Consider the following 23,903-nt stretch of genomic DNA (forward strand, 5'->3'; position numbering starts at 1 on the left):
GTTATGTCACTGTGCAACAGTAGATGACCCCACCCTTATAAACTACAGATACCATATATTCCACACCCTCTGCCTGTGAAATACTGTAAGATGACCTTTGTTGAGCTTTGTGTTTTAACAGATTTTCTTTCTACACTTACAAAGTTGAAGGCTGTTATCATAATTTTTACATAAACAGTGGGTCACGTGACTGTTTATGGACGAGTCTTTAGGTGCAGTGATGATAAACCCACAGAATGTCATCACTCAAATGGTTTTCCTTCAGCTCCTTGCATTAAAGCACTTTTTTAACTCATTGGTTGTACAGTCCACACTGATGCTGTGGTGTAACCTTACTACTCCTATAGCGCCACATTCAATGAAGTTGGATAAGCAAACAGAGCTCAAAGGACTCTGTAATATTGTTCTTACATTAAGCATGTGGTCATTTATTTTTAAAGTTATTGTTGCCCCAAATATAATTGGTAATAATTATTTTAGTATATACCCTCGGGTTTCGCTAAGATACATCCTAAGATAATATGTCGGTGCCTTGCATGAGGCCAAAGGGTTTTGAAGATGGATGTTTTGTTTTTCTTTCCTCCTTGACTGGCTGGTCTTATTTCAGACATAGCCAAGTCTAAACAGCAGCTTCACTGTTGTGAGCATTTAGAACGTTTGGTTAAACAGCAGTCAGTGGATTTGATTCCATACGGTAGCATCTACTGTAATTACTAATGTCAAGAATGAAGTCATACATCAATGTGTTAAATTAAGACAGAAGGTTAATCTTTGTATCCATAGTCATAAACGGTCACGATTGTTGCCTTCACGACATTTAGTCGCCACAGACTAGCCTCCCTGTGACCACATTACCTGGTAGCATGTGCAACGGCAGTGATGAAGTGGTGTTTATGAGAGTTTTTAATCTCCCATTTTGACTTCCTTGCTGGGAATTCCTTATCAGAGCTAAGCACATGGATCCCAGTGAACAAGCAGCGGTGACTCCCTTCTCAGCCAAGTATACTGTTGCCTTTAAACCTTCAACCTTAGACCCACACAACCTGGTGGCTTTCATTTTATAGTGGCACAGATAACTCACACTTACCTGTGAGAGAAAGAGTTCCTTTAAGGTTTTAAGTACAACTTTCAACTTAACATACCAGATAACTAGTTGGCAGTGGGATGTGCAGTTTATTCATGTGGATTACTTAATTACTGACTGTGGAAAAATCTTACTGATCCACCAAAAAGGAATCCTTGTATACTGTAGATAACTGTGTTGTGAGAGAAATCTGTTCTTTCGCCCTTAAAACAAAGGTTTAGTTTCTTTTTTTAATTTACATTTTCATTTTAGTGACAATAACCATAAATAACCAATACCTGTTTTAAACACCAATGTCTTTTTATTTATATCATATTGATATATGAAATTGCTATTATATCAAAGTGTTTCCCTAAAAGATTAAAGTTGGATCAACATAGCCAAGAAGACTACTTGATAACAAGACAGATCTTCCCCTTTGTGTAAGTGCTCAATTACTCTACCTCACGCTCTCAGGTTCAAAGTCAAAGTGCCATAAAATCAGCTCAGCAGTCGTATGAGAGCTGTTCTTTTTGCTCCTATCTCACACTGAGACGAATTCAAGAAGACTGCAAGACAAATTGCAGGTCCGCAGGAGGCTGGGATAGTGTGGAATTCATGAAGAACACTGATAAAAGGATTCTTTTTTAGGTAGACATCTAATTGTTTGTCAATGTTACATTAAATGCTGTGTTAATTTTAACCAGTGGAGCTGAGCAAAACAGTGGGCCACACAACCAATAGAAAACCTCACTAGCACTGTCAACAGCTAATATTGTGCCTGAACATTACTTTTGCCATTTTTGTTAATTATGTTTTGGAATTTGTAACTCATCATATGGATTTCTTCATTCAGGGAGTAGGAAAACCACAAACTGGTGATGCTGAGAAAGGTAAGGCTTAAAAAAAAGTTCCTCAGTACTGACTGTAGAATAATGAAAATTGATTTTATTGATCAGAATATCATTTTCCAGAAAAGTCTCATTCATAATTTTGTGGCTTTTTGCGCAACAATTCCCTGCAGTAATTTGTTTAAGGGAACACTGGGCATTGATAAAAGCAGCACCATTGTAAAAGATGTATTCTGAAGGACAATAGAAAACAACTGTTTGGGGATTCGTCAATATATTTATTGAGTCCTGTGTTTTCAGGGGGAGTGGGTGTGGGTGGACTCGGCCATTGGGGTACCCATTGGAGCCAGGGTCAAAGTAACACCATCTGGCCAGCGGTTGATAGTGGACGATGAGGGGAAGGTAAACTGGCTACGTGCAGAGCAGAACCAAGCTGATGAATTGTTATTCACATCATACGGCATAAAAAAACCCTTTTCAGCCTAAGATACATCCAGAAACACTAGTTTTATTTCTTGATTTGTTCTCATCAGGAGCACAACCTCTCTCAGGAGCTGGAAGCCTCAATCAGGATAATGCACCCCACATCGGTAGAGGGTGTCGATGACATGATTAAACTAGGGGACATGACCGAGGCTGGAGTGCTCCGAAACCTGCTGCTCCGACACAAACAGGGAATCATCTATGTAAGTCAGATCTAACATGCAATCTATTGGTTTACTGTGGTCCTCTCGAAAAACTTTTTTTGTTTGTTTTTTAGGCTTAGCCACTGCCAAGAGGTGAATATATATATATATATATATATATAATTTTAAAAAGGGATTTTGTTTCTATTAAAACCTGTGAAATTATCTTACCACCATTTGCTAACAGTTTTTTTTAAGGTTTGATTCACCTTAAATGACAGGTTGCTTTGCTTTTATTTGAATTTCCAAAATAACTGAGCCTGTGTTTTCTGCCTTTGCTTCAACACAGTGGAGGACAATATCATTTATTCTGTCAAAAATGTTTAAAACTGACATCTGAGAGGTTTACAACAGCAATGGAGACAACGTACATCTGCGATTATTCACAAACATTTATTATGAATGTTTGTGTGCTGATTTTATTTTAATGTTTTAAACTATATCAAGATCAGTAATGAACTTTCACACCTTACCAATTTGTTGCTGTTGAACCTTTACAAACAATACAGTTAAAACTCTTTAACACGAATCTGAATGAATGGAGAGTGTCTTAACCCAACGTTTTATTTTTATAGACCTACACAGGCTCAGTGCTTGTGGCCGTGAATCCATACCAGGATTTTCCATTATATTCAGCTGAACAGGTGAGACTGTGTAACTGACAACATGTATCAGCAATGACGTAAATGTATAGCAGTTGTATAGTAGTATCCCTTCGCCCATTAGGTTACAGTGATGTGTTTCATGTGTGCGTCCTTCATCCTTCAGGTGAAGTTGTACCAAGGCCGAAAGCTTGGGGAACGACCACCACACATCTTTGCCATCGCTGAAAGCTGCTACTTTAACATGATGCGACATCTCAGAAACCAGTGCTGTATCATCAGGTGGGGATTAATAACTAACTAAAAAAGTCATGATTACCGGGTAATTGCTGCCCACTCAGTCACTCACTCATGTCTTCCGTCTTCCTCTCAGTGGAGAGTCTGGAGCGGGGAAGACGGAGAGCACTAAACTGATCCTGCAGTACTTGGCAGCAGTTAGCGGTGAGCTCTCTCAACAGCTGACTGAGCAGCAGATCCTGGAATCAAACCCAATCTTAGAAGGTACATGAATAGCACAGAGCAGTGTACTTACTTATTTAAACATAAACAAATATGCTTATGCTCAATAGTATGCAGTACACTAAATTGAAAGTAAATCATCCCTGCTGTGTGTCATTCAGCTTTTGGGAATGCTAAAACAGTCCGCAATGACAACTCCAGTCGCTTTGGGAAATATTTGGAGATCTTCTTCAACAAGCACGGTGTGATCGAAGGTGCTCGTGTGGAGCAGTATCTTCTTGAGAAGTCTCGTGTTTGCCATCAGGTGAGGCAGCTTGGTTCAGTTTCTCTTATCTCACTAAAGGGCAGGTCTATACTGCCAAACCTGTAAAAAAAAAAAAGTGTTATCTGTTGCAGGGCTGTTTAAATAAACTTGGTTGCTCTGGCTTGCTCACAAAATAGATCATTCAGATTGACCTCTATCAGTGACTGACTTGGTAGTTGAAATAATATTTGTCCATTTATATATCTACGTTCATTTAATCCCACTTCACAAAGAGGCTACAGCGTTCAAACACCTTGTTTATGTTTTGTATCAGTGATGGTTTATTTTTGTCCATGTGTTAGGCGCAGGAGGAGAGAAACTACCACATATTTTACTGCATGCTGACAGGAATTACACGAGAGGAGAAAATGGCTCTGAACCTTGGACATGCAAAGGAATACAGATTCCTCACAAAGGTATGAGGTTCTGACATGCTGTTCCTGGTAAGCCCCTATGGCCTAGTTACTTGGTGCAAAATCAATCACTTTTTTTATTTGGTACAAAATCTTTTGTATATATTTATGGTCTAAATGAGAATGTGACTGAGGGAACTGTAAGAATTTACATCTGTACCTGTGCAAAAGGCCAAACATAAAGAGCCTTCAGCTGAAGCAGTATGTTACTCGATAAATTTAGCGACACAACGGTGGCCACATACAACCTCTAGAAGGTAAACAAGTTGCTATTATTGTTTCTTAGTGAAATGTATTTAATCTGTGGCTGCGGTGCCAGGAAACCTCATGTTTTAATGTTTATTCTTAAATTTGTCAACACAAATGTACTATAAACATGTTGGATATTGTCTTCCCACTGTAAATAATTATAATCTTCCCTCTTATGTGCTCCAGGGTGACTGTATCATGTGTGAAGGCAGAGATGATGCCAAAGACTACATCCATATACGTTCTGCATTGAAAATACTTAACTTCTCAGAAAATCAGTGTCAGGATATTTTCAAGCTGCTGGCAGCCATATTACACCTGGGAAATGTCTATTTCCAGGGTAGGTTTCCAGACTTTAACGATCTGCATGGATTCCACACACATCTTTTAGATGATGTTACTATAATCTGTAATCTCTATATATAATCTAAATATGTAATGAGATAAAATGCATGTAAAATTGTGTTCTCATCAGCCAACACACAAAACAACTTGGAAACCAGTGATGTGAGCAAGTGTGAGCATTTTAGCATCGCAGCATCACTACTGCAGGTGTGCATTTTCTTTCTCTCTGTATATTTTTACATTACAAGATAAAACACAGTAAAGACGATCTGTCATTGTTGCTCAGCATTTAATGACGTTCATCAAGCCCTTGTGTTTCCCCTCTGCAGGTCCAGAAGTCTTCCCTGGCAACGACTTTGACTCACCGTTCCTTTATGACCAACAGAGAGAGGGTGACCAAACCCCTCAGCTGTGACCAGGCCACTGACTGTAGAGACGCCTTTGTCAAGGTAATGAAACTGAGGTGGTGACGGTAAATCTCTATTTTGTGTATTTCCTTATTGACTCCTGACTTGGAATAAAGAAGATTTATCTTGTAAATGTAAGTATACAAGGAAGTGTCCTAATTGAACAGCAGAGGGGGATTTTTCTGTTTACCTTTTGAGTGTAGAGCAAATAATTGAGTACTTGTACTCTTTTTAGCAACGCTCATGCAGTTACCAAACATTAAAAGAGAAATTACAGCCAGATTTTCCTGAGGCTGTAAATCAGTTGTTGAGTCAGTCCATTCAAAAATCCACTTAAGTCTTTTATATTGTGCTGTTCTGTTTGACTGATTCTAGCTTATATGTGCTTATTAAAGGACTCTAATCTGTGTCCTCTCACTTAGGCTATCTACAATAAGCTGTTCATATGGATTGTTAAGAAAATCAACAGTGTCATCTATAAGAAACTGACCAACAGCCCCAAATCCAACTGCCTGTCCATCGGCCTGCTTGACATCTTTGGCTTTGAAAACTTCAAGACTAACAGGTGTTTAAACACAACATGCTTACACACAACCTTCAATCTACCGAAACGCTAAACCTACTGAACATATATCATTCTGTTGTTTTACAGTTTTGAGCAGCTGTGCATCAACTTTGCCAATGAGAAATTGCAACAGTTCTTTGTGGGCCACATCTTCAAGCTGGAGCAGAAGGAATACCTGAAAGAGGACATTGTGTGGAATAACATCAACTTTAGTGATAACCAGAACATCCTGGATCTTCTGGTTGGAAAACCCTGCAACCTGCTGGCTCTGATCGACGAGGAGAGCCACTTTCCAAAGGTGGACTGATACTATGATGCTTCCACTTGATCCTTTTTTGGAACATTTTCTTGTGAAGTAAAGTATTTTCATTTGCTTTGAATTCACATTATTGTTTTTAATGGATCATAGGGCTCAGATTTGACCATGCTGAACAAGATGAACCAAGAACACAAGAAAAACACCACCTACATCGCCTCAAAAAGTGAACATGACACACACTTTGGGATTAATCATTTTGCAGGCGCAGTTTTCTACGACTCAAGAGGTATGCAAAGCTTTTAATAAGTCCATCTAAAGGCTAAATGTTCTGCTGTGAGATGTTATTTAATTTTCTTTTCTTTTTCATTAAGGCTTTCTGGAAAAGAACAGGGATGCCGTCAGTTTTGATGTAATCAAGATGGTTGAAACGTCCACCAATAATCTACTTCGTCAGATATTTGAGTCGGAGCTTTCAACCAACACAGCAAAGATTACAAACAACAAGAAAATCATCATGACACCCAGGAACTCTCTGAGGGTATGAAAGTGTAGCCTCATCAGCATGTGATTTCGTTTCTTTTTGTCAAGGCAAACCTTGTTTAAATGATAATGAGAGTATGGTGCCACTTTACACCTTGGTAGTAGTGGGGTAATATTTAGGAAATAAAAAGGTAAAATATGGGGTAATAGTATTGTAAAAGCTGTATTTTCATAATACCAAGGTAATGGGGGTAATATCTCTGCAATAATGATGTAACAACATTATGTTGCTGATAAAAAAAATAAAGTAATATAATAATTACTAAAGTAATAACCAGGTAATAGCTTGGTATAAGCAATCAATAAATGTGGCTAATAGGAGGCTAAAAAGACATGGGTAATAATGTGAAAATAGATACTAAGATTTGCAGTAATTACCAGAGACTTGTAGATTGCGAATTGGTGTGTCGGCGTTGTGTCAGCGTGACTGCTGCTGTTGTGTGATTGTGATCTGCCAGGGGACTGCAAATGAAAATGAACTCAAAGCAAATTCTGGTGCTGTGCATCAGATAGAAACATTTAATATTACGTTTAATATTGTTAATATGGTCCCTTTTAAAGACATTTATGAAGAAACAAATACTGCTATTACACTGAATAATACTATGATATTATCTACATGTTATCTATATGTTACCTTGTTGTTTTTAAAATATTACTTTACCCCACTATTACTCTGCTATTAAGAGTGAGTAGAGTTGTAAAGTAAAATGCTACTGAGAATGTCACTTGATGCAGCACAGCTTCATCTGGAGTAACTGTATTTCCCTCTAAAGTACAGCTCAACAAAATTTGTTTGTATAGACATTTCTGTTTCTTTGGAATGTGATTAAATTAAAATTGGCACATTGAATCTGGTGACAGATTTGTCTCTGTATCACTGACTTGGCAATCGTGTCTCTATCGCCCATTCAGGCCCACGCTGACAACCATAAACAAGTGCCGACGCTGAGTGGTCAGTTCCGTCAGTCTCTGGACTCACTCATGAAGGCTCTGTCTGTCTGCCAGCCGTTCTTCATCCGCTGCTTCAAACCCAACAATGGCAAGCAGTCTGAGGTGAAAGATGCAAGAAAGTCTACCACAGATATACTACTAATCTAATCTACTACTATACATGGCCACAGTAACACACAAGATTTGCTTTGTGTAGCATTTTAAAACTAAATCACTGGGCAATAACTGTGTGATAAACAAATTAAGGATTAGGAGATTAAGGAATGAGATGAAGGTCAACTTCATTTCTTGCAAGTGCTGTAGTAGTGCATGCAAAAGACATTTCCTCTCCACCCTGTTATTTCCTGCACTAATGAAGATTCTGCTGTGAGTTTACCTCCCTCACCCACTTAAGTATCTTTTGCTTTTGTGTTAAACAAGGATGAGAATGTAAGTTTGCAGATCTGCTCCTTACCCTGTCTACAGTCTGCCTTCAATCTGGATAAATAAACATCTCTTTTTGTTTTGTGCTATAAAAAGAATTTAGCAAATTTCCTGGACAATATAATCTGCTAACTCACAGTGTAAAGTACAGTGTTGAAGTAGAGATTATTGTTGTTATTCATATATACGCAATGTCAGTCTGTGAGCCCACTATTTTGGTCTTCTTACTTAGGAGGTCCCCACAAAGCTTTCTATGGCACCTATAATTTTCACATCTGCTGACTTTATAGTACAGCCACTGAGAGGTTGACATTTATGGTTTTAAATGAAATGTCATCTACTGGATGGATTGCCTTACAATTGGTACACCCATTAATGTCCATATGGGCTGAATTGTAATAAAATTGGTTCTTTAACTTTTCCATCTGGCACCATCATCAGGGAATTATTGCTGAATTGTTTCAGAATTTGTCCACTTCTTTGGTTTATGACCAAATATTATCAAAAACTAATGGCATTAGCTATAATAAAAATTGTTAACAAGCTAAACTGAGAAAACATGGTAAATATTTTACCCGAGGAACTGTCAGCATTTAAAGATGGAATTTGTCTGTCGTTGTCAAAGATGAAGACAGAATTGCCAACCACATCCTCTCACACACATTACTTACAACCACTTTAATCTTCTCTCCTCTAGGTGTTTGACAGAGAGCTATGTATACGTCAGTTAAGATACTCTGGCATGATGGACACCATCCGCATCCGCAAACTGGGATACCCAATTCGTCACACCTTCAATGAATTCCTGAGGCGCTACAGGGTTCTCCTGAAGACAACCATCTGTGACCCTAAAACTGTTAGTCAGGATGTGGAGTTAATATTATTGACTGAAAATTACCTAAAATCATTGTCATATTTGTGAACGCTGAAATGTTACTGCTGCAGTAAATGTCACTATGACAACCAGATGGGTGAATAACTGAAATAATTTTTTTCAGGCTGTCATTAGCTTTTCTTCAGCACTCAGATAAATACTTTGTCTTTCCAGGAGACAGCTGCTGCCTGTTGTGAAGCCATCTGCAAGACAGTGATTAAGGGAGAGGTTGAGTGGAAAATAGGCAGAAGCAAGATCTTCTTGAAGGTGCAAACAACAATAATATAAATCAAACCATGTTGTAGCACAGCTTTTTTTTTTGTTAAGGCAGATGATGTAAAGACACAGCAGAAGATCACTACAGATAACAATAACACAATTTACCAGCACTGGTGAAAAACCATATGCTTTAATTAACTTTGGTTTAGTTGCTTTTTAAGACATAGTAACATCCTTTTTTTCCATTATATTTCAGGATGCCCATGACGCTGTCCTGGAACAAAAGAGGGAACGAGAACTCAGCAGGGTAGCTGTGGTGATCCAGAGGGTAATGCTGGGATACAGAGACAGGTGCAGTTTCTAAGAAGGGTAATAAGGAAATGAGATAGTTACCATGAACAGAAAACGAAATGAGGTCATGGGTACAATACAATTATCTGTGTTTACATATATGTAACCTGCAATAACCTGTAAGGTATGCATTTCATAATAGTGTAGCTACAGCTAGTGTTATTTTATTTGCATGTGTGACTACATTAAAAAAGTATGGGTTTCTATTAACTGATTCCTTAAAAGCTTTGCTTTACATGTTTTCTAGGAAGTCTTTTGTGAGGAAGCGAATGGCAGCAGTGGTGTTGCAGAAGCACTGGAGAGGTTACATGGTGGCAAAATTCCAAAGAAAGGTCCGATGGTCATAACCTGCTATAGAATTCAGAGTCTGAGTCTGACATAACTTATAAGAGACATATCTCAATTCCACTGACCTTGCCCTTTCTTTCCCCTCTTGCTCCAATTAGCTCAAACATGGCTATGCACGACTGGTATCAAAAATCCGCAGTCGAAACCTCCAGTTACATTACCAAAAACAGCGAGAAGCAGCACTCGCCATACAATCCCAGGTGTGTACTGTAGACAGTGTAATTTTACATATGATTAACTTATAATGTATCTTCATTTATTATGTCCAAGGTAAAACGAGTATATGTTTTGTAATGAGTGGTAACATACGTTTAATATATTTCATTTTCATTACATTGGGAACATGGAGAAAATAAATAAATGGAAGATAAGCAAAATAAAGCAAACAAAGCAAATTGAACACAAATAAATGTTTAAAATGACAAAAGTAAAGAAATACTTGCACTGTATACATGTATAGTGTATATTACATTGTTTTACTCTTTGGGAACCATTTTTAATAATATGTAACCATTTAGTCTTTGTATACTTTGATAATCTGGTGCAGTTTCAAAATATCAAATACTCTAAATGGACTTTAGATAAATATTGTTATATTTTAGATTTTTTTAAATACAGTTGATATATTGTTCGCGTGTATCAAATGCGTTTTGGATTTATTTATTTTTATATTGAATCAATTGTGTCTTTAAAGGTAAATGTATCTTAAATTAAACATCTATTTTGCTTATTATGGAGAAGTAACAATGCTGGTAAACTGCAGGTACGAGGTTACCGTGCAAGGAAGGAGTGGAAGAAAAAGAGAGAAGCAACAGTGGTGTTGCAGGCTTACACCCGAGGATTCCTGGCTCGAAAGGCTAGAAACGACGTAAGTGCCGAAAGTAGTCAAAAATAAGTGCAGGGTGTTTGTTGTTTTCTAAATGTGTGCTGATCTGCCACAACATTTACACCACCAATTGGATTTAAAATAAGAATATGAATATGTTTATTCAATATTTTTTATACAAAAAACACTTTATGTCACTATGGTTTAACTACCTGTCAACACATAAAGTGGTTAAAATCAGCTCCATCTTTACCAACAGTGTTCTTTGACTCTTATTTTTATTAATTATTGTACATTAATTGCCATAATTAACATAATCAGTGTGTGTAAAATACATTGTTTTTTTTATGGAGTACTTTTGTACTCTAAGTAAAATGAAGATCATCTGCTTACTACTTTTACTTTTGTAAAAGATTTGAAGCGCACACTGTGTATAAAATTTTGCTGTGTATGGAATTGTGTTGCTCTGGACTGCTTATAGTGGCCATGCTGCCCATTGTCTGCTGTGACCTTATTAAAACCGTCAGTATTACTGTTGTGGCTGATTGGTTTAAACACTTTTGGAAACACTCTTTCCACTCTCCTCCCAATATTATAGAGAGCTGTCACTTCACGGCTGGAGAAAGAAAAAGTGGAGCAAATAGCCTTGGAGCTTCGACAACGATTAGAAGAAGAAGTTATCACACAATCCCAGCAAATTGAAGAGGAGCCTGATTCTGTCAGTGACCAGGATTCAGAGGAAAGCTCATATGATCTCCAGCAGGCATCTGCTACAGAAGTGGTAGAACAAAAAACATCAGAATCAGACAAGTTTGAGGTTAGCTAAACATTCTGTTGTGTAATCTGCCAAATTTTAACTCAATTTTATCTATAATAATTAACGTTGGATATAACTACTATTCTGACTGTCAAGAAGATGAGGACCATGCCTGTGCAGTTGGAGGAAAGTTCTCTTGAAAGTTCAGACTCTGACTCAGAAAACATCGCTCCAGCTTTGGTGACATCATCCCCTACCTCCTCACTGGAAGAGGACGATGACCAGTTTGATGATGGCGAATTTTCATTCTCCAGGTTCACCAACCTTCACTTCCAGGGCAAAGCTACTCACACACACATTACTGAGAGACTTACTGAGCCTCTTCTTCCCCATGATGATGAGGGTGATCAACGGGTAAGAGGACAGAGAGAAAAGCAATGCAGGTTTTTTCCCCCCTGTCAACTCCAAACTTTTCTGTGTCTTACTCAGTTTTTTCCTGTCACTCCAACAGGCATGTCTGACTGTGTGGTGGATTATTCTGCGGTTCATGGGCGACAAACCAGAACCAAGATCTCAGGATACCATATCTGAAGTGTCTAGCACCATCCAGCGTCAGCTTCCCAATAGACAGGGCAGGAGGCTGAGCAACCTTGTGGGACTGGATCAGGTAAACAATTACAAATAGCTTCATTAGCACTGCTATATCCCGAAAAATGCAGAGAAGAACTCAATGTTTAATTTTATTATTTTTTTGAAACAGAAAATACTGAGAAGGAACAAGAAAAAGTTAGGGGGTGGAACCAGAAGAGCTTCTGCTATTGCTGAGGAGGTAAACAATAACGTCACTGCAAAATTCATCATCCAGTCTTTATTTCTGTGTTGATGCATACTATTGTGTAGCACAAGATAGTTATTCTTGTTGTTTTCATCTTAATCAGCCAGAGAACCTAACAGAAGACGAGCAAATTTTGGTTGGAGAGGGTCCGATGCTGGACCGGCCACTTTCTGCCCTAGAAAAGCTCCACATTATCATTGGATACGCTCTCTCCAGACAAGACATACGGTGAAAATTGAATTGCCCTTTACATAATGATAAAGAAAAAACAAACATAGATACACACAAACTGTAAACCAGAGCTACGTCCCATGAAAACTGTAAAGTATGACTTCTTAATATAGGTAAAAGCACTGACTTTAATTATTACATCAAAAATGCACTTTATTCTTCTAACACAACTAAATGTAGTCTTCAAAAATATTGCATGTTGTGTAAAGTTTTTAATAGTTTGGTTGACTTAAATTTGCTATTTTATTTACCAACAGTTGTTTAAATAAATTTGTGTCAGCTGATTTTTTTGAATGGTGTAAAACTGCTAATACTGTAGTTTTCTTTCTTTATTGATTCAATGAGTTGACTGAAGTCAGAAAAACTAATATTGATAAGTTCTTTGAAAAGTAGAAATTTTAAGTTGAATTTGCTTGATGATATGAAAATAATGGGTCGTAATAATTTTATGCCATAAAATTCCTAAGTATGATTTACAGTGCACTGTACCTGTCTTGTATTGTTAATTGTTGCTCTTTTGCTTTCGTGTTTTTCTACCTGTACAGGGATGAGATTTACTGTCAGATTTGTAAGCAGCTGGTGAACAACAAGAACAGAAACAGTCGTATGCTGGGCTGGACTCTTCTCTCCATTTGTCTTGGGATCTTCCCTCCCACAGATGTCTTGATGAAGGTCTGTCTGCAACAAGTCTGTCAATAATGCGAGTTTCTAAATAACATGTTTTTCTTTTACTTGGCTTCTAATGAATGACTTCAGATGCTTGTGCTTATATCAGTATTATTAAACAAGGGGTGACAAACTGTTGAACATTACCCTCATTGTGAAGAGCCACCAAGTGGATTAATTTGATCAAAATATTATATAAAATCATAACCATTAGCTTAATGTCATATATTATGGACAAGATTCAGAGTGTAAAAGTGTAAAACAGTATAATATACAGTTTACATGTGTACAGTGTAAGTATTTTTTTTTGTCATTTCTTAAATTCTTTTGTTTGTTTGAATTGATTTTCTCGTTATTTTACATCTTCTGTTCCTTCATGGAAATTTTATTCTATTTATTTTTTCCTTTTCCTCAGCTTTTGCCCACCTTTTAATATGTTTACTATGTTCTGTTCTACTTGGCTCCACAGTATTTAGAGAGTTTTGTCCGCAGAGGCCCAAATGGTTATGGAGCCTATTGTACTGAGCGCCTGCGTCGTACATTAGCAAACGGTTCAAGAAAGGAGTTGCCCTGTTTGATAGAGCTTCAGGTAAAACCCTGAAACCCATTTCTTTTGCAGTTTGACATTTATATAAGATAAATCTGTCAACAGTATTTTCTTGGCCAAATGTATTGTTTGATCAAGAAAAAACAAAAGTTTTTTCTTGATCAAAAAGAGTAGAATCAACAAGCATGGACTTCCAAATTCCCAGTGTAATCTGGTCCTCCTTCTCCCTGCTGACAGGCTGCCAAGGCCCAGAAGCCCATAGATGCATATGTGACTCTGATGGATGGCCGTAAAATTAATGTAGAACTGGAATCAGCCTCCACCTCTGCAGAAGTGTGTCAAACTGTGGCTGACAAGATTGGTGTCAAAGACATGTACGGATTCTCCCTATACATCAGCTTTGAGGATAAGGTCAGCTATACTCAGAGAATTCAAAATTAATCACTGTTTTTATGAATCCTGCATTTTAGTACATAGGATCCTAAACAACCACATTTACTGAACACATTTACTGGATTTCTTCTCCAGTTGTGGTCACTGGGCAGCTGTGAGAAGCACGTGTTGGATGCTGTGTCACACTGCGAGCAAGAAATGAGGAGGCAGGGCTGTGAGGAGAAGGACACCCTTTGGAGACTGTCCATGCGCAAGGAATGTTTCACACCCTGGCATAACTGCTCAGAGGACCTGATCAGCACTGATCTTATCTACAGGCAGGTCATCAAGGGACTCAAGTCGGGAGAGTACACCTGTGAGAACGTAAGAGTCTGGGGTGAAACAGTTTATTCATTAAACTCTCAATATATTCTTTCTTATGTCAGTCCTAAAAAGGTTTTTTAAAAAAAGATCTGGTTTCATGGTAGACAGGTACTTCCTGTTAGAAATGTTATTTACGTGCAGCTAAATCAGTAAAAGTGGCATTCCTTAATTTGTCCTAATGTTTTATCAAGATGAAGAAACATTTCATGAAAAGACATACAAGAAGTGCCCTGGGTGTTACGGTGCAAATACTGGAGCAAATAGCAACCTAAAATAATTTAAGTGTTCCCATGTTTGGACAAAGTGGATAAGGATACTTGTCTTTTTATGAGATGTTTCTTCACTTTAATAATGAATATGTTAAACCAAAACAGGCAACAAAGTAACTTAAATGATATGTGTGTACTGCATTCAGCTAACATATACTTTATCTCTCAGGAGGGTGAATATGCCGAGTTGGCAGCAAAGCACTATTACATCCAGTTTGGCTCTGCACACAGCAAAGAGAATGTTCAGAAGGTGGTTAATGAGTGCATCGCCACCACACTCATTGAGAATAAATCTATGACAAAATGGATCCAACTCATCAGCTCAGTACACTCACAGGTAAAGTGCCCTACAGCTGAAAAGAAAAAATAGGTACTGTGTGTAAAAAATGAGGATGGGAAGGCAAAAAAAAAAATCAGAATAATCAGTTATTTTTAAAACTGTGTTGTATATTGTGTACATTTTATTATATGAATAAATTATCTAAATGTTGGATTATTCTTACATGATGATTGCGCAGCCTCCTTACGTCAACGGGATGCAGAGCTCAGAAGCTGTGAAAGGGGAACTGGTGGACAGTGCCCGAGAGAAATGGCCGATTGACTTCTCCAAGTTTTATGAAGTAACAATGGTGTCAGGTCAGTCAGTGTCTTTTATAAACAGTAACACTTTTGTTTACAGATCCTGTAGTTTATAAATAATTTCCTGGAAACCTTTCTCAAAGTGTTCTAAAAGGTAACTGGTATTATGTGCAAGCAAAACATTTAAGAAAAAGCTAAATTACATAGTTAAGTAAAAGCTAATTTTCAAACACTCAATATATTCAGACCACAAAAATGTATAATTTTGAGCTGCCATACACGAAAGAGCAACTTCATTGATGTTTACGCTTCTCATTGGTTGAACTGCATACTTACATGTAGTAGCTACACTGAAAGTAACTTTTAGTAAGTTTTGTGTTTTTATACTCAAAAAATAAAACATAGGTCATGCAATTTCTTTGCAGTTATACTTACAAACATAATTCTGCCAATTTACACAAACAGGACCTCTGAAATAAAGAGATTCTGTCTGACACATTTTCTATTATGATCAATTATATATCTATATCTAGAGAGACAGATTTTATTTATGTATTTTTTGGTCCTTTCATCTTATCCCGTGAGTTCAGGGCTGCCACAGCCACAGATTGGCCTGCCATTTTGAAATGGCAGGCCAATCACAACTCTGCTCTTAAAAAGTTTGCTTTCCCATATTTGTTTACAGGGCCTCCTTTGCTCAAAAGCAAATTTGTTGTGGCTGTAAACTGGAGGGGCATTTTGTTCATGGATGGAAGAGACAAGACACTCCTTGATCTTCCTTACATAGAAGTAAAGGATTTTAAAAAAATGAGGTACAGATATCTTTTATTTAATTATTACAGAATGCTCCAATGCAAAACCTTTGAACAAGTATCATGGAAGTAAAACTGTAATATTTCTGTACAGTGACAGTTATTTCAGTGCCCAGTCTGTGAGTTTGACCACAGTCAGAGGAGAGTATGTCCTGAAGTCTGAAGAAGCAGCAGAAATGGCTGAACTCATAAAGGAAAATCTGGAAGGGCTGAGACGGCGCTCTAAGTATGCACTGGCTCTGCAGGGTGCCAGTAAACCAGGTACGAGTTTACACACGAGTTTACGTGAGTTTATCTTCATACAAAATAAGATGTTTCACACCAAGCAAACATGCATCTAGTGCATGTATGTCTTGCACGAAAACACTCAGGCCTGTTGCTTTGTGCTTATATAGATGACCCCATGTCCCTGGACTGTAAACCAGGCGACCTGCTGCTGATGGAGAAAGATGACGAATATTCATCTGCCGAGGACTGGATCACAGCAACTAACCAGCAGACCAGCCAGTCTGGTGCAGTTTCTAAGAATACGGTTCAGTTTCTGCCAACTCTCACTATGCCCACTGAAGAAATACTGGTAAAGTCACATTTCCTTCTCAAATAAAACATTACTTATTTGTTATATTTGATTTGCCTAAGAAGGTAACATTTATTACAAAAGAAGTAAGAGACATCAATATAATCACACACTATACTATATATGAACATTATAAACTCACTGAATTAATTGTATTCACAATTTCAAGTCTATGCAGCAGCAGATCCATGAATATAGTAAATATGTGGCATAGCTAATGAAGCACCTTTGGCCCTTTAGGATCTGCTCAGTCCAGTCCGGGGTAAAGTTTCAGTTTTGCAAAGTGCCCAACCGAAAGACGAAACAGTGGCTCCCGTCTCTATTAAAGAGTTTGCACTTGAGAACTTCAGGTAACATTGTTCTGTAAATGAGCCACTTGATAATTTGACATTTTTTGAAACTTGAGTATCTGTCAATAGGTTTTAAGGTTTAGGTTTACATTTACTTTTACATTTAATTATTTATAAGGTAATATTCACATTTTTATGTAATGATATGAATGTTGGCTTGTTTTACAGTATATATAGTAAATAAAACAAGTATAGAATTTCACTCGTGCTCACACTTTTTTTCCTCCCTGTGGCAGGAGTGCAGGTAAAGATGTAGGTCGACATGGGGTGTCTAGAGGGGGCAGCAGAGAGAAGCTGTGGGTGTGTTCCAGAGAACCTCTCAAACAGCCACTGTTAAAAAGTCTGGGCCGCAACTCTGACTTCACCTACATGTCCTGCAATGCCTTCACTGATATCCTGTAAATGAGGGATGTGTTTCACATTTACTAATTTTGTGTTTTCTTTGGATGTAATTTCTCAGATATCTGAGAATAAAGTTAATTTTATTAACCAACACCTACCTACTACATTACGATACAGGGCTTTTAGTAAGGTTTACTGCATATGAGGGGTTCCAGTGTGATACTGTCTAGTTTTAATACAGTTTGTGTTAGTCCTTGACGTAAGCTGCTACCTATTCTGAAGTACATGGGCGACTACCCCATCAAGCAAGTTCGCAGCCCTGTTGAACTGACTGACCAGATCTTTGGTTCAGCCACCCAGCATGAAGCTCTAAGGGATGAGATCTACTGTCAAATCATGAGACAAATGACCAACAACAACAGCAGGTGCTCTGTCCGTTCGTACTTCTGTATACTGAAAAATAATCTATAACAAACATATTCAAATACATCTTTGCTTGCTTTCCTGTATGGTTGTCTCCCTCCCTCCCAGGTTGAGCATGGAGCGTGGGTGGCAGCTGATGTGGCTGTGCACAGGCTTGTTCATGCCTAGTCAGAGCTTGCTGAAATACACTCAGCGCTTCCTGGAGTCACGGCCCAGAGACCCATTGGCTGGCGAGTGTTTGCATAGGCTCCAGAGGATGAGCAGGTCAGGCTGGACAGAAATAATGAGTGCCACATTACATTAGCAGTGTCCTGTGTGCAAGGTGTTGTTTGCTGGTCATTAAGTCAAGTGTGCAAGTCATTTATACCATATTGTAGATGTGACATATTTGTACAGTGAAAAAATAATTGAAATATGTTTATATGTCACACCTGCATCCTCATTTAGTTAAATAAGGAAAAATCCTGAGTTGGGCTTACATTATTGGTGCATGAAAAGGTTAAATGACACTGTATTTATAGCAATGAAATATCTTATTATGAAAAATATTACTTTATATTTATGTGGTCTGAATTCCTGATTGTTAAATAGCTAATTTCAAGTTTTTTGGTTTAAAATCTTTAATGATGTATGTGTATTTTTAGCACGTGTATGTAAAGTATAATTTAATGCGAGTACTTTGTATCTACAGTAAGGAGCCCAGGAAACTTCCTCCCCATCTGGTTGAAGTGGAGGCCATCCAACAGAACAGCAACCAGATCTTCCATAAAGTCCACTTCCCAAATGATGAAAACGATGTAAGACACGAAACTGGGAGAAGCTGTCCAGTATCTCCACACTTTAGTTTACCTCTCTGTCATTTCATTATGACATTGATATTGATATATTTTTTTGTTATTAATATATTTTTTGGTATTATGATGCAGTATATATATTTTATATCTTGCTGATCTTCTTTACTTATTATTCTGTTGTGCAGATATTTGAGGTGAAGTCGACAACCACAATCAAAGACCTGTGCTTCAGCATTGCCTCTCAGCTCAGACTGAACTCAGCTGATGGTTATGGCCTGTACCTAAAAACGCCGAACAAGGTGATATTCTTGCAGATGTTTGTTGTTTTCAGGGTCCATGGCTTTAGTTTCATATGAATGTGAAAAAAGATAAAACTATGATGAAATAAATTGAATTCTATCTGGCTCATGTGGGAGATTTTGTGATCGCTTTCCGTTAATAAATGTTCTGTTTTTAATTCTCAGGTCACGAGCATGGATGATCAGAAATATTTCTTTGACAGTTTAAGACAGACTTCAGACTTGCCTAAGAAAGCAAAAAAAGTTAAAGAAAGTAATGCAGCACACTAACATCTTTTGTTTTGTTTTTTTTTGTCAATGCATGTGGATATTTTATAATTAAGTTCTTCTTTCCCAGGCAATCAAGCCAACATTCCCTACCTGGTGATCTTTAAAAGAAAGCTCTGGTTCAATGTGAGCCCAGGGAAAGATGAGATTGCAGACCTTAAATTCCATTTCCCACAGGTATGATGTCCAATTTTAACCAAACACATTCTTCATTTTACTGATGGCATTGACTCTTTTTCATTATGCAGAATTATCAGGATGCATTTTTTTTGTTCTGCTTCCATGTAGGAAATGCCTAAGTACCTGCGAGGATACCACAATTGTACCAAAGAGGACATGATCTCCCTAGGTGGACTGCTGTTCAGAGTGAAAGTAGATTCTGACAGGTCACAGTTTGTCATGATTCCCAGAATGCTGAAGGAGCTAGTTCCCGCTGACCAGTTAAAAAGCATGTCTCCTGAAGAATGGAAAAAGGTAAAGGAAGAAATGTACAAATTGGTGGTATCATATATATATAAAAGATGAAGAAATATTTCTCAACTAAAATTAGTAGAAAATAATCTTTCAAAAGATTGTTCCTAGTTTAAGTGATGTCAATTAAGTAGTTTCCTTAATTTTGCAGCACATCGTCAACTCCTACAACAAGCAGAGCGGCATTACAGTGCAGGAGGCCAAACTTGCCTTTCTGAAAACCATTTCAAGTTGGCCGACCTTTGGCTGTTCCTTCTTTGAAGTTAAAGTGAGTTACAGTTTAGTGAAATTAAAGCAAAGTTGGCAATGTGACAAAAATGTTTTGTCATTCTATCTGAATTTCATTTGCAGCAAACATGTGAAACCAGCTACCCAAATAAAGTTATGATTGCAATCAGCAAGCAAGGTGTCATCTTCATAGACCCAACAACAAAGGTACAAGCGACAATTAGCCTTATTCTATATATATTAATATGCATTCTCTTCCCTATCAGTGGTATTACAGTAAATGCTGTTCTGATGGGCTTTGTCTTTTGGTAATGACCCATTATATTTAGGAGCAGCTTGTTATGCACCCGTTTAGTCGCATCATTGAGTACTACAGCAAAGGCAACATCTTCCAGATGACCATTGGCACCCTGGTGAGGGGAAACAACTTCGTCTGTGAAACCTCACAGGTTTGTGGCTGGATTCTTGGCGCAATTGTTATCATGTCAAAAATATTTCTTGCTGAAGAAACCTGTTCACAATTCAGTCTGTCATCTGTCATACCATTCGAGGTTAGTGATTTTGAAATGAGTCATCCATTTCCTCATCTTTTTAGGCTTACACAATGGAGGATCTTCTTAGATCATATGTCACCATGTATGAAGACCACATACACAATATTCAACCCAGGAATCACAGGTTTTCTATAGACATCAGGGGAAACAGGAGTATAGACTAAACAGCTTTGATTTTTATGCACGTTGGATCAATAATTATTTTGCATGCTTTGAATGATGGTACTGTCCTTGATGCAGATGGCTCTACTAAAAAAGATAACTATGTTTCAACTTTAGCATGATATTTTCATTTTTTGACAGTCTTAATTATACTCCTCTTAACTTGTGTCACTGTGAGAATTGCGGGGCTCAAACATCCATTGAGAGGTGTGTAAATTCTAGTGGTATTAAACTGGAATGTATCAAACTTTGAGTCGTTTATTATTAGGAGACACTATGTATTAGTATTTCTATAACTATTTCCGGCTTTAGACCTTTTAGAGTAGATTAAGCCCTTGTGTTTGTATTCTGTAATTTTTACAGATATTCTTGTCAATTGTTCTAATACAGATTTTGAGTAACTCTTAAAATAATATGTGTTAAGTTCAAGAAAAAAATACAGAATCTCCTGTCAGAGGTGGTAAGTTACTAAATACATATACTAGTGCAGTAAGTATTGTACTTATGTACGATTGTTTTTTTTTTTTATGCTTGTATATCCATTTTAGGCTACCTTTACTCCACTACAGCTTAGAAAAAAAATATTGTCCTTTTACTCCACTACATTTATTTAACAGTTTTAGTTATTAGTTACTTATACAGATAACTAATCTGAGTACAGCATCTAATTAACCAATGAATTATGATGTATTATTGTGGATTAACCACCTGCCAGTGCAGAACGTAGTTAAAATTAGCTTGGACATTACCAGCTGTGCTGTGTTTGTTCCACACCGAGCTGCTTGATAACTTTGGCCCTTATCTTACAAATTACATTTCTGCCATAATATTCACCTGTGCAAAATAAGTCTAGATTATACTTTGAAATTTATGTTAACAAAAGTGCCACATTTATTACTATTTATAAAACATTGTTTTCTTGGTGTTGTACTTTAGGCACATTTAAAGCATGTACTTTTGTACTTCAATTTTGGGTAAAGAATTAGAATCAGTACATCTATTTGTATTAAATATTTTTAAGCAATTAAATGCACTTTTGCTTGAGTATTGCGTTTGTGTACTTTTACCACCTCTGCTTTGTATCATCTAATATTTCCCTAAAATGACAAATACATTTACATTGCAGTGTCGGGACTGTTTATATTCAGACAAACACAGGTAAAACGAAAACATGAAAACAATAAAGTTTGTCAATAAGAACAGGTACCTAATTGATTGAAAGTGTATCTGTATTTCATACACAGTTTAGATGTTTCTGTGCTAGTTTCTTTTTTTTACTACTGATGATAATGAGCACATACAGTGTTTTTAAGACAATAACAGACAGTTCAAGGCCAACTGGCTTAGTTTGTTCACACAGGTTATATGAAAGGACATGTAGGGTAATGGAATAAAGTGTACACTATGACTCAGTTTTGCTTTCAATGGCAATTTTTCTGCAGTTTCAGCAATATATGTTGTAGCAAAGAAATTCTTAATGTTTCCTTTGGTTTGTCATTTCATCTAAATGTTAAAAAATGGCAGCAGCTAAATAAGCATTCAGTCCTTTTCACAGCAGCTGTTTGACATGTTATAGCAGGAAACACTCAAGTGTAATTAATGACAATTATGGCTGCGCTGCTTATTGAGACACCTAGACGGAATGAAAAAGTAATTAATGTGATTAGTTACACTTGTGCATGTTTCAATGTGACAGGTCAAACTGTCAAATATCTGCTGTGAGGAAGGCTGATTAACGCTGAGCTGACAGGATATACTGTATGCAACACACTAAAGTCACAAGATATTGTTTTCTCTGGTACACTAAACGTTTTACAATCTTGGGAACAGAACCTTCTTTTTTTCCATGAAACCCAGGGCTGCTTAAAAATGACGTGCAAAAGAAAGTTGAATACATTTCAACAAAAAAACAAGGTCTCTGCTTTTCTTGGAGTACTTACTGAAAGTTGATTTAATATGTATTTAAAACTGTTTTCACACTTAGCTGACAGACATAGCTTGTGCAACTGCACATCTGCTTCTTTATAGTATAGGAAGCTTTCAGAATCTCAGTCAGCACCCACAGTTTTTCGTCATTTTATGCTCCCGAAATGTCCCGACTGCTGCACGAATATCAGTCAACAGTCACCTTGCTCCTCCTAACACAAATCCAATTTCATACCTGAAATGTGAGTGTGTGTGTGGTGTAGTATGTAGTAGACTGCTTATACAACTCTCCTCATAGCCTGTCAAGACTATTGCTCTGTTACCATGGAAACGGTGTGACCAAAAAAAATAATAAAAAGAATCAGGTTACCATGGGCAGGTGCATATGAGGTGCAGTATGATTGCTTGTGCCTCATTTTGTTTCCTGATGCAATCTGACTGCCACGGGGGCTGGGGTTTGTCAGACAAAAGACCCTTTTTAAACTGTGCTTTCTATAACTTTTAATGTTTATCTAAAACAAATCAATTATATTAAAATTACTATTTTAAATATTGGACGTTAAACATCTTTTGCATTTTGGGACACCGGTTTGGCAAGTTGTATTGCATTCAAAAGACAAAAAAAAAATAGAGAAATAGAAAAAGATGTAGGCCAACAATTGAAAGTGCATGTGCGTGAGTGTGTGTGTGCGCGCGCGTTTGTGTATGCTGCCCTACAAGACGGGAAAGGCATTTTGATGCACTGCACCAAATTTGGAACAAAAGACCTTATAGCCCAGACCACATCACTATCCTCCCACCTGCACCCCCCTCCTCCCTGCAAGTTGTATTTCAAGACTGAAAAACAGCATATCAAGACCACAGCCCTGCCTAACACATACAGTCTCTCTCTCACTCACACGCATTCACATACTCAAGCTCCCTGTCACACACACTGTACTTTACTTGTATACTGTACATGCAAGTACTGTAAACACACATTTGTGTGTGTGTGTGTATATATATATATATATATATTTATGTAGATATAGATACTATTTTTATGTATATCACAACATAAGTTGATTATTGCATACAGTACATACAGGTTTGTATCTTTGTGTATTTTGTGTCTTCCTTCGTTCTCCTCGAGCTGACAGGAACTTTCGGCCATTTTTTAGGGGTGTTTGTTGTTTTCACCCAAACAAGAGGCTGTTCCCAGGTCGACGCTGGTCGATGCCTCCCACTGAACCCGAGGCTGGTTTGGAGGAGGGTAAAATGATCCCAGATCAGTGTCTGTTTCGGTGTCATGCCATCCCCCATCGCGCTGCTAGGTGCGCG

At 37.5% G+C, this 23,903-nt stretch overlaps 1 protein-coding gene across 2 annotated transcripts; it reads left to right on the forward strand.

Annotated features, from left to right (window-relative positions):
• Positions 1 to 1,562: 1,562 nt before the first annotated feature.
• On the forward strand, positions 1,563 to 21,807 carry LOC137098568 (unconventional myosin-VIIa-like). 2 transcript variants are annotated; one of them, XM_067474925.1, is made up of 50 exons: positions 1,563 to 1,714; positions 1,920 to 1,956; positions 2,215 to 2,316; positions 2,448 to 2,600; positions 3,176 to 3,244; positions 3,369 to 3,484; positions 3,576 to 3,703; positions 3,823 to 3,965; positions 4,268 to 4,381; positions 4,814 to 4,967; positions 5,103 to 5,179; positions 5,302 to 5,421; positions 5,802 to 5,944; positions 6,032 to 6,242; positions 6,354 to 6,489; positions 6,575 to 6,741; positions 7,659 to 7,799; positions 8,818 to 8,976; positions 9,169 to 9,261; positions 9,470 to 9,564; positions 9,812 to 9,896; positions 10,011 to 10,112; positions 10,676 to 10,780; positions 11,337 to 11,555; positions 11,652 to 11,909; positions 12,007 to 12,162; positions 12,256 to 12,324; positions 12,434 to 12,558; positions 13,107 to 13,233; positions 13,697 to 13,816; positions 14,012 to 14,185; positions 14,303 to 14,530; positions 14,969 to 15,136; positions 15,318 to 15,435; positions 16,064 to 16,190; positions 16,285 to 16,451; positions 16,586 to 16,767; positions 17,008 to 17,117; positions 17,354 to 17,508; positions 17,731 to 17,884; positions 17,991 to 18,146; positions 18,574 to 18,679; positions 18,862 to 18,975; positions 19,141 to 19,228; positions 19,313 to 19,419; positions 19,531 to 19,716; positions 19,865 to 19,981; positions 20,065 to 20,148; positions 20,271 to 20,390; positions 20,537 to 21,807. In XM_067474925.1, the coding sequence occupies exons 2-50, from the start codon at positions 1,945 to 1,947 to the stop codon at positions 20,657 to 20,659; spliced, it is 6,483 nt and encodes a 2,160-aa protein (XP_067331026.1). In that variant the 5' UTR covers positions 1,563 to 1,714; positions 1,920 to 1,944; the 3' UTR covers positions 20,660 to 21,807. The 2 variants fall into 2 exon arrangements, with proteins under 2 accessions (XP_067331026.1, XP_067331027.1); XM_067474926.1 differs by having other exon boundaries at positions 11,655 to 11,909; positions 20,537 to 21,806.
• Positions 21,808 to 23,903: the final 2,096 nt, after the last annotated feature.

Source organism: Channa argus, chromosome 14 (assembly GCF_033026475.1).
Source record: "Channa argus isolate prfri chromosome 14, Channa argus male v1.0, whole genome shotgun sequence".
NCBI classification, from domain to species: Eukaryota; Metazoa; Chordata; class Actinopteri; order Anabantiformes; family Channidae; genus Channa; species Channa argus.

Coding starts and splice junctions, on each gene's coding strand:
- LOC137098568 (XM_067474925.1), top strand. Junction 6,490..6,574: donor AGTTTTCTACGACTCAAGAG/GTATGCAAAGCT, acceptor TTTTTCATTAAG/GCTTTCTGGAAAAGAACAGG. Junction 17,885..17,990: donor ATGACCAACAACAACAGCAG/GTGCTCTGTCCG, acceptor CCTCCCTCCCAG/GTTGAGCATGGAGCGTGGGT.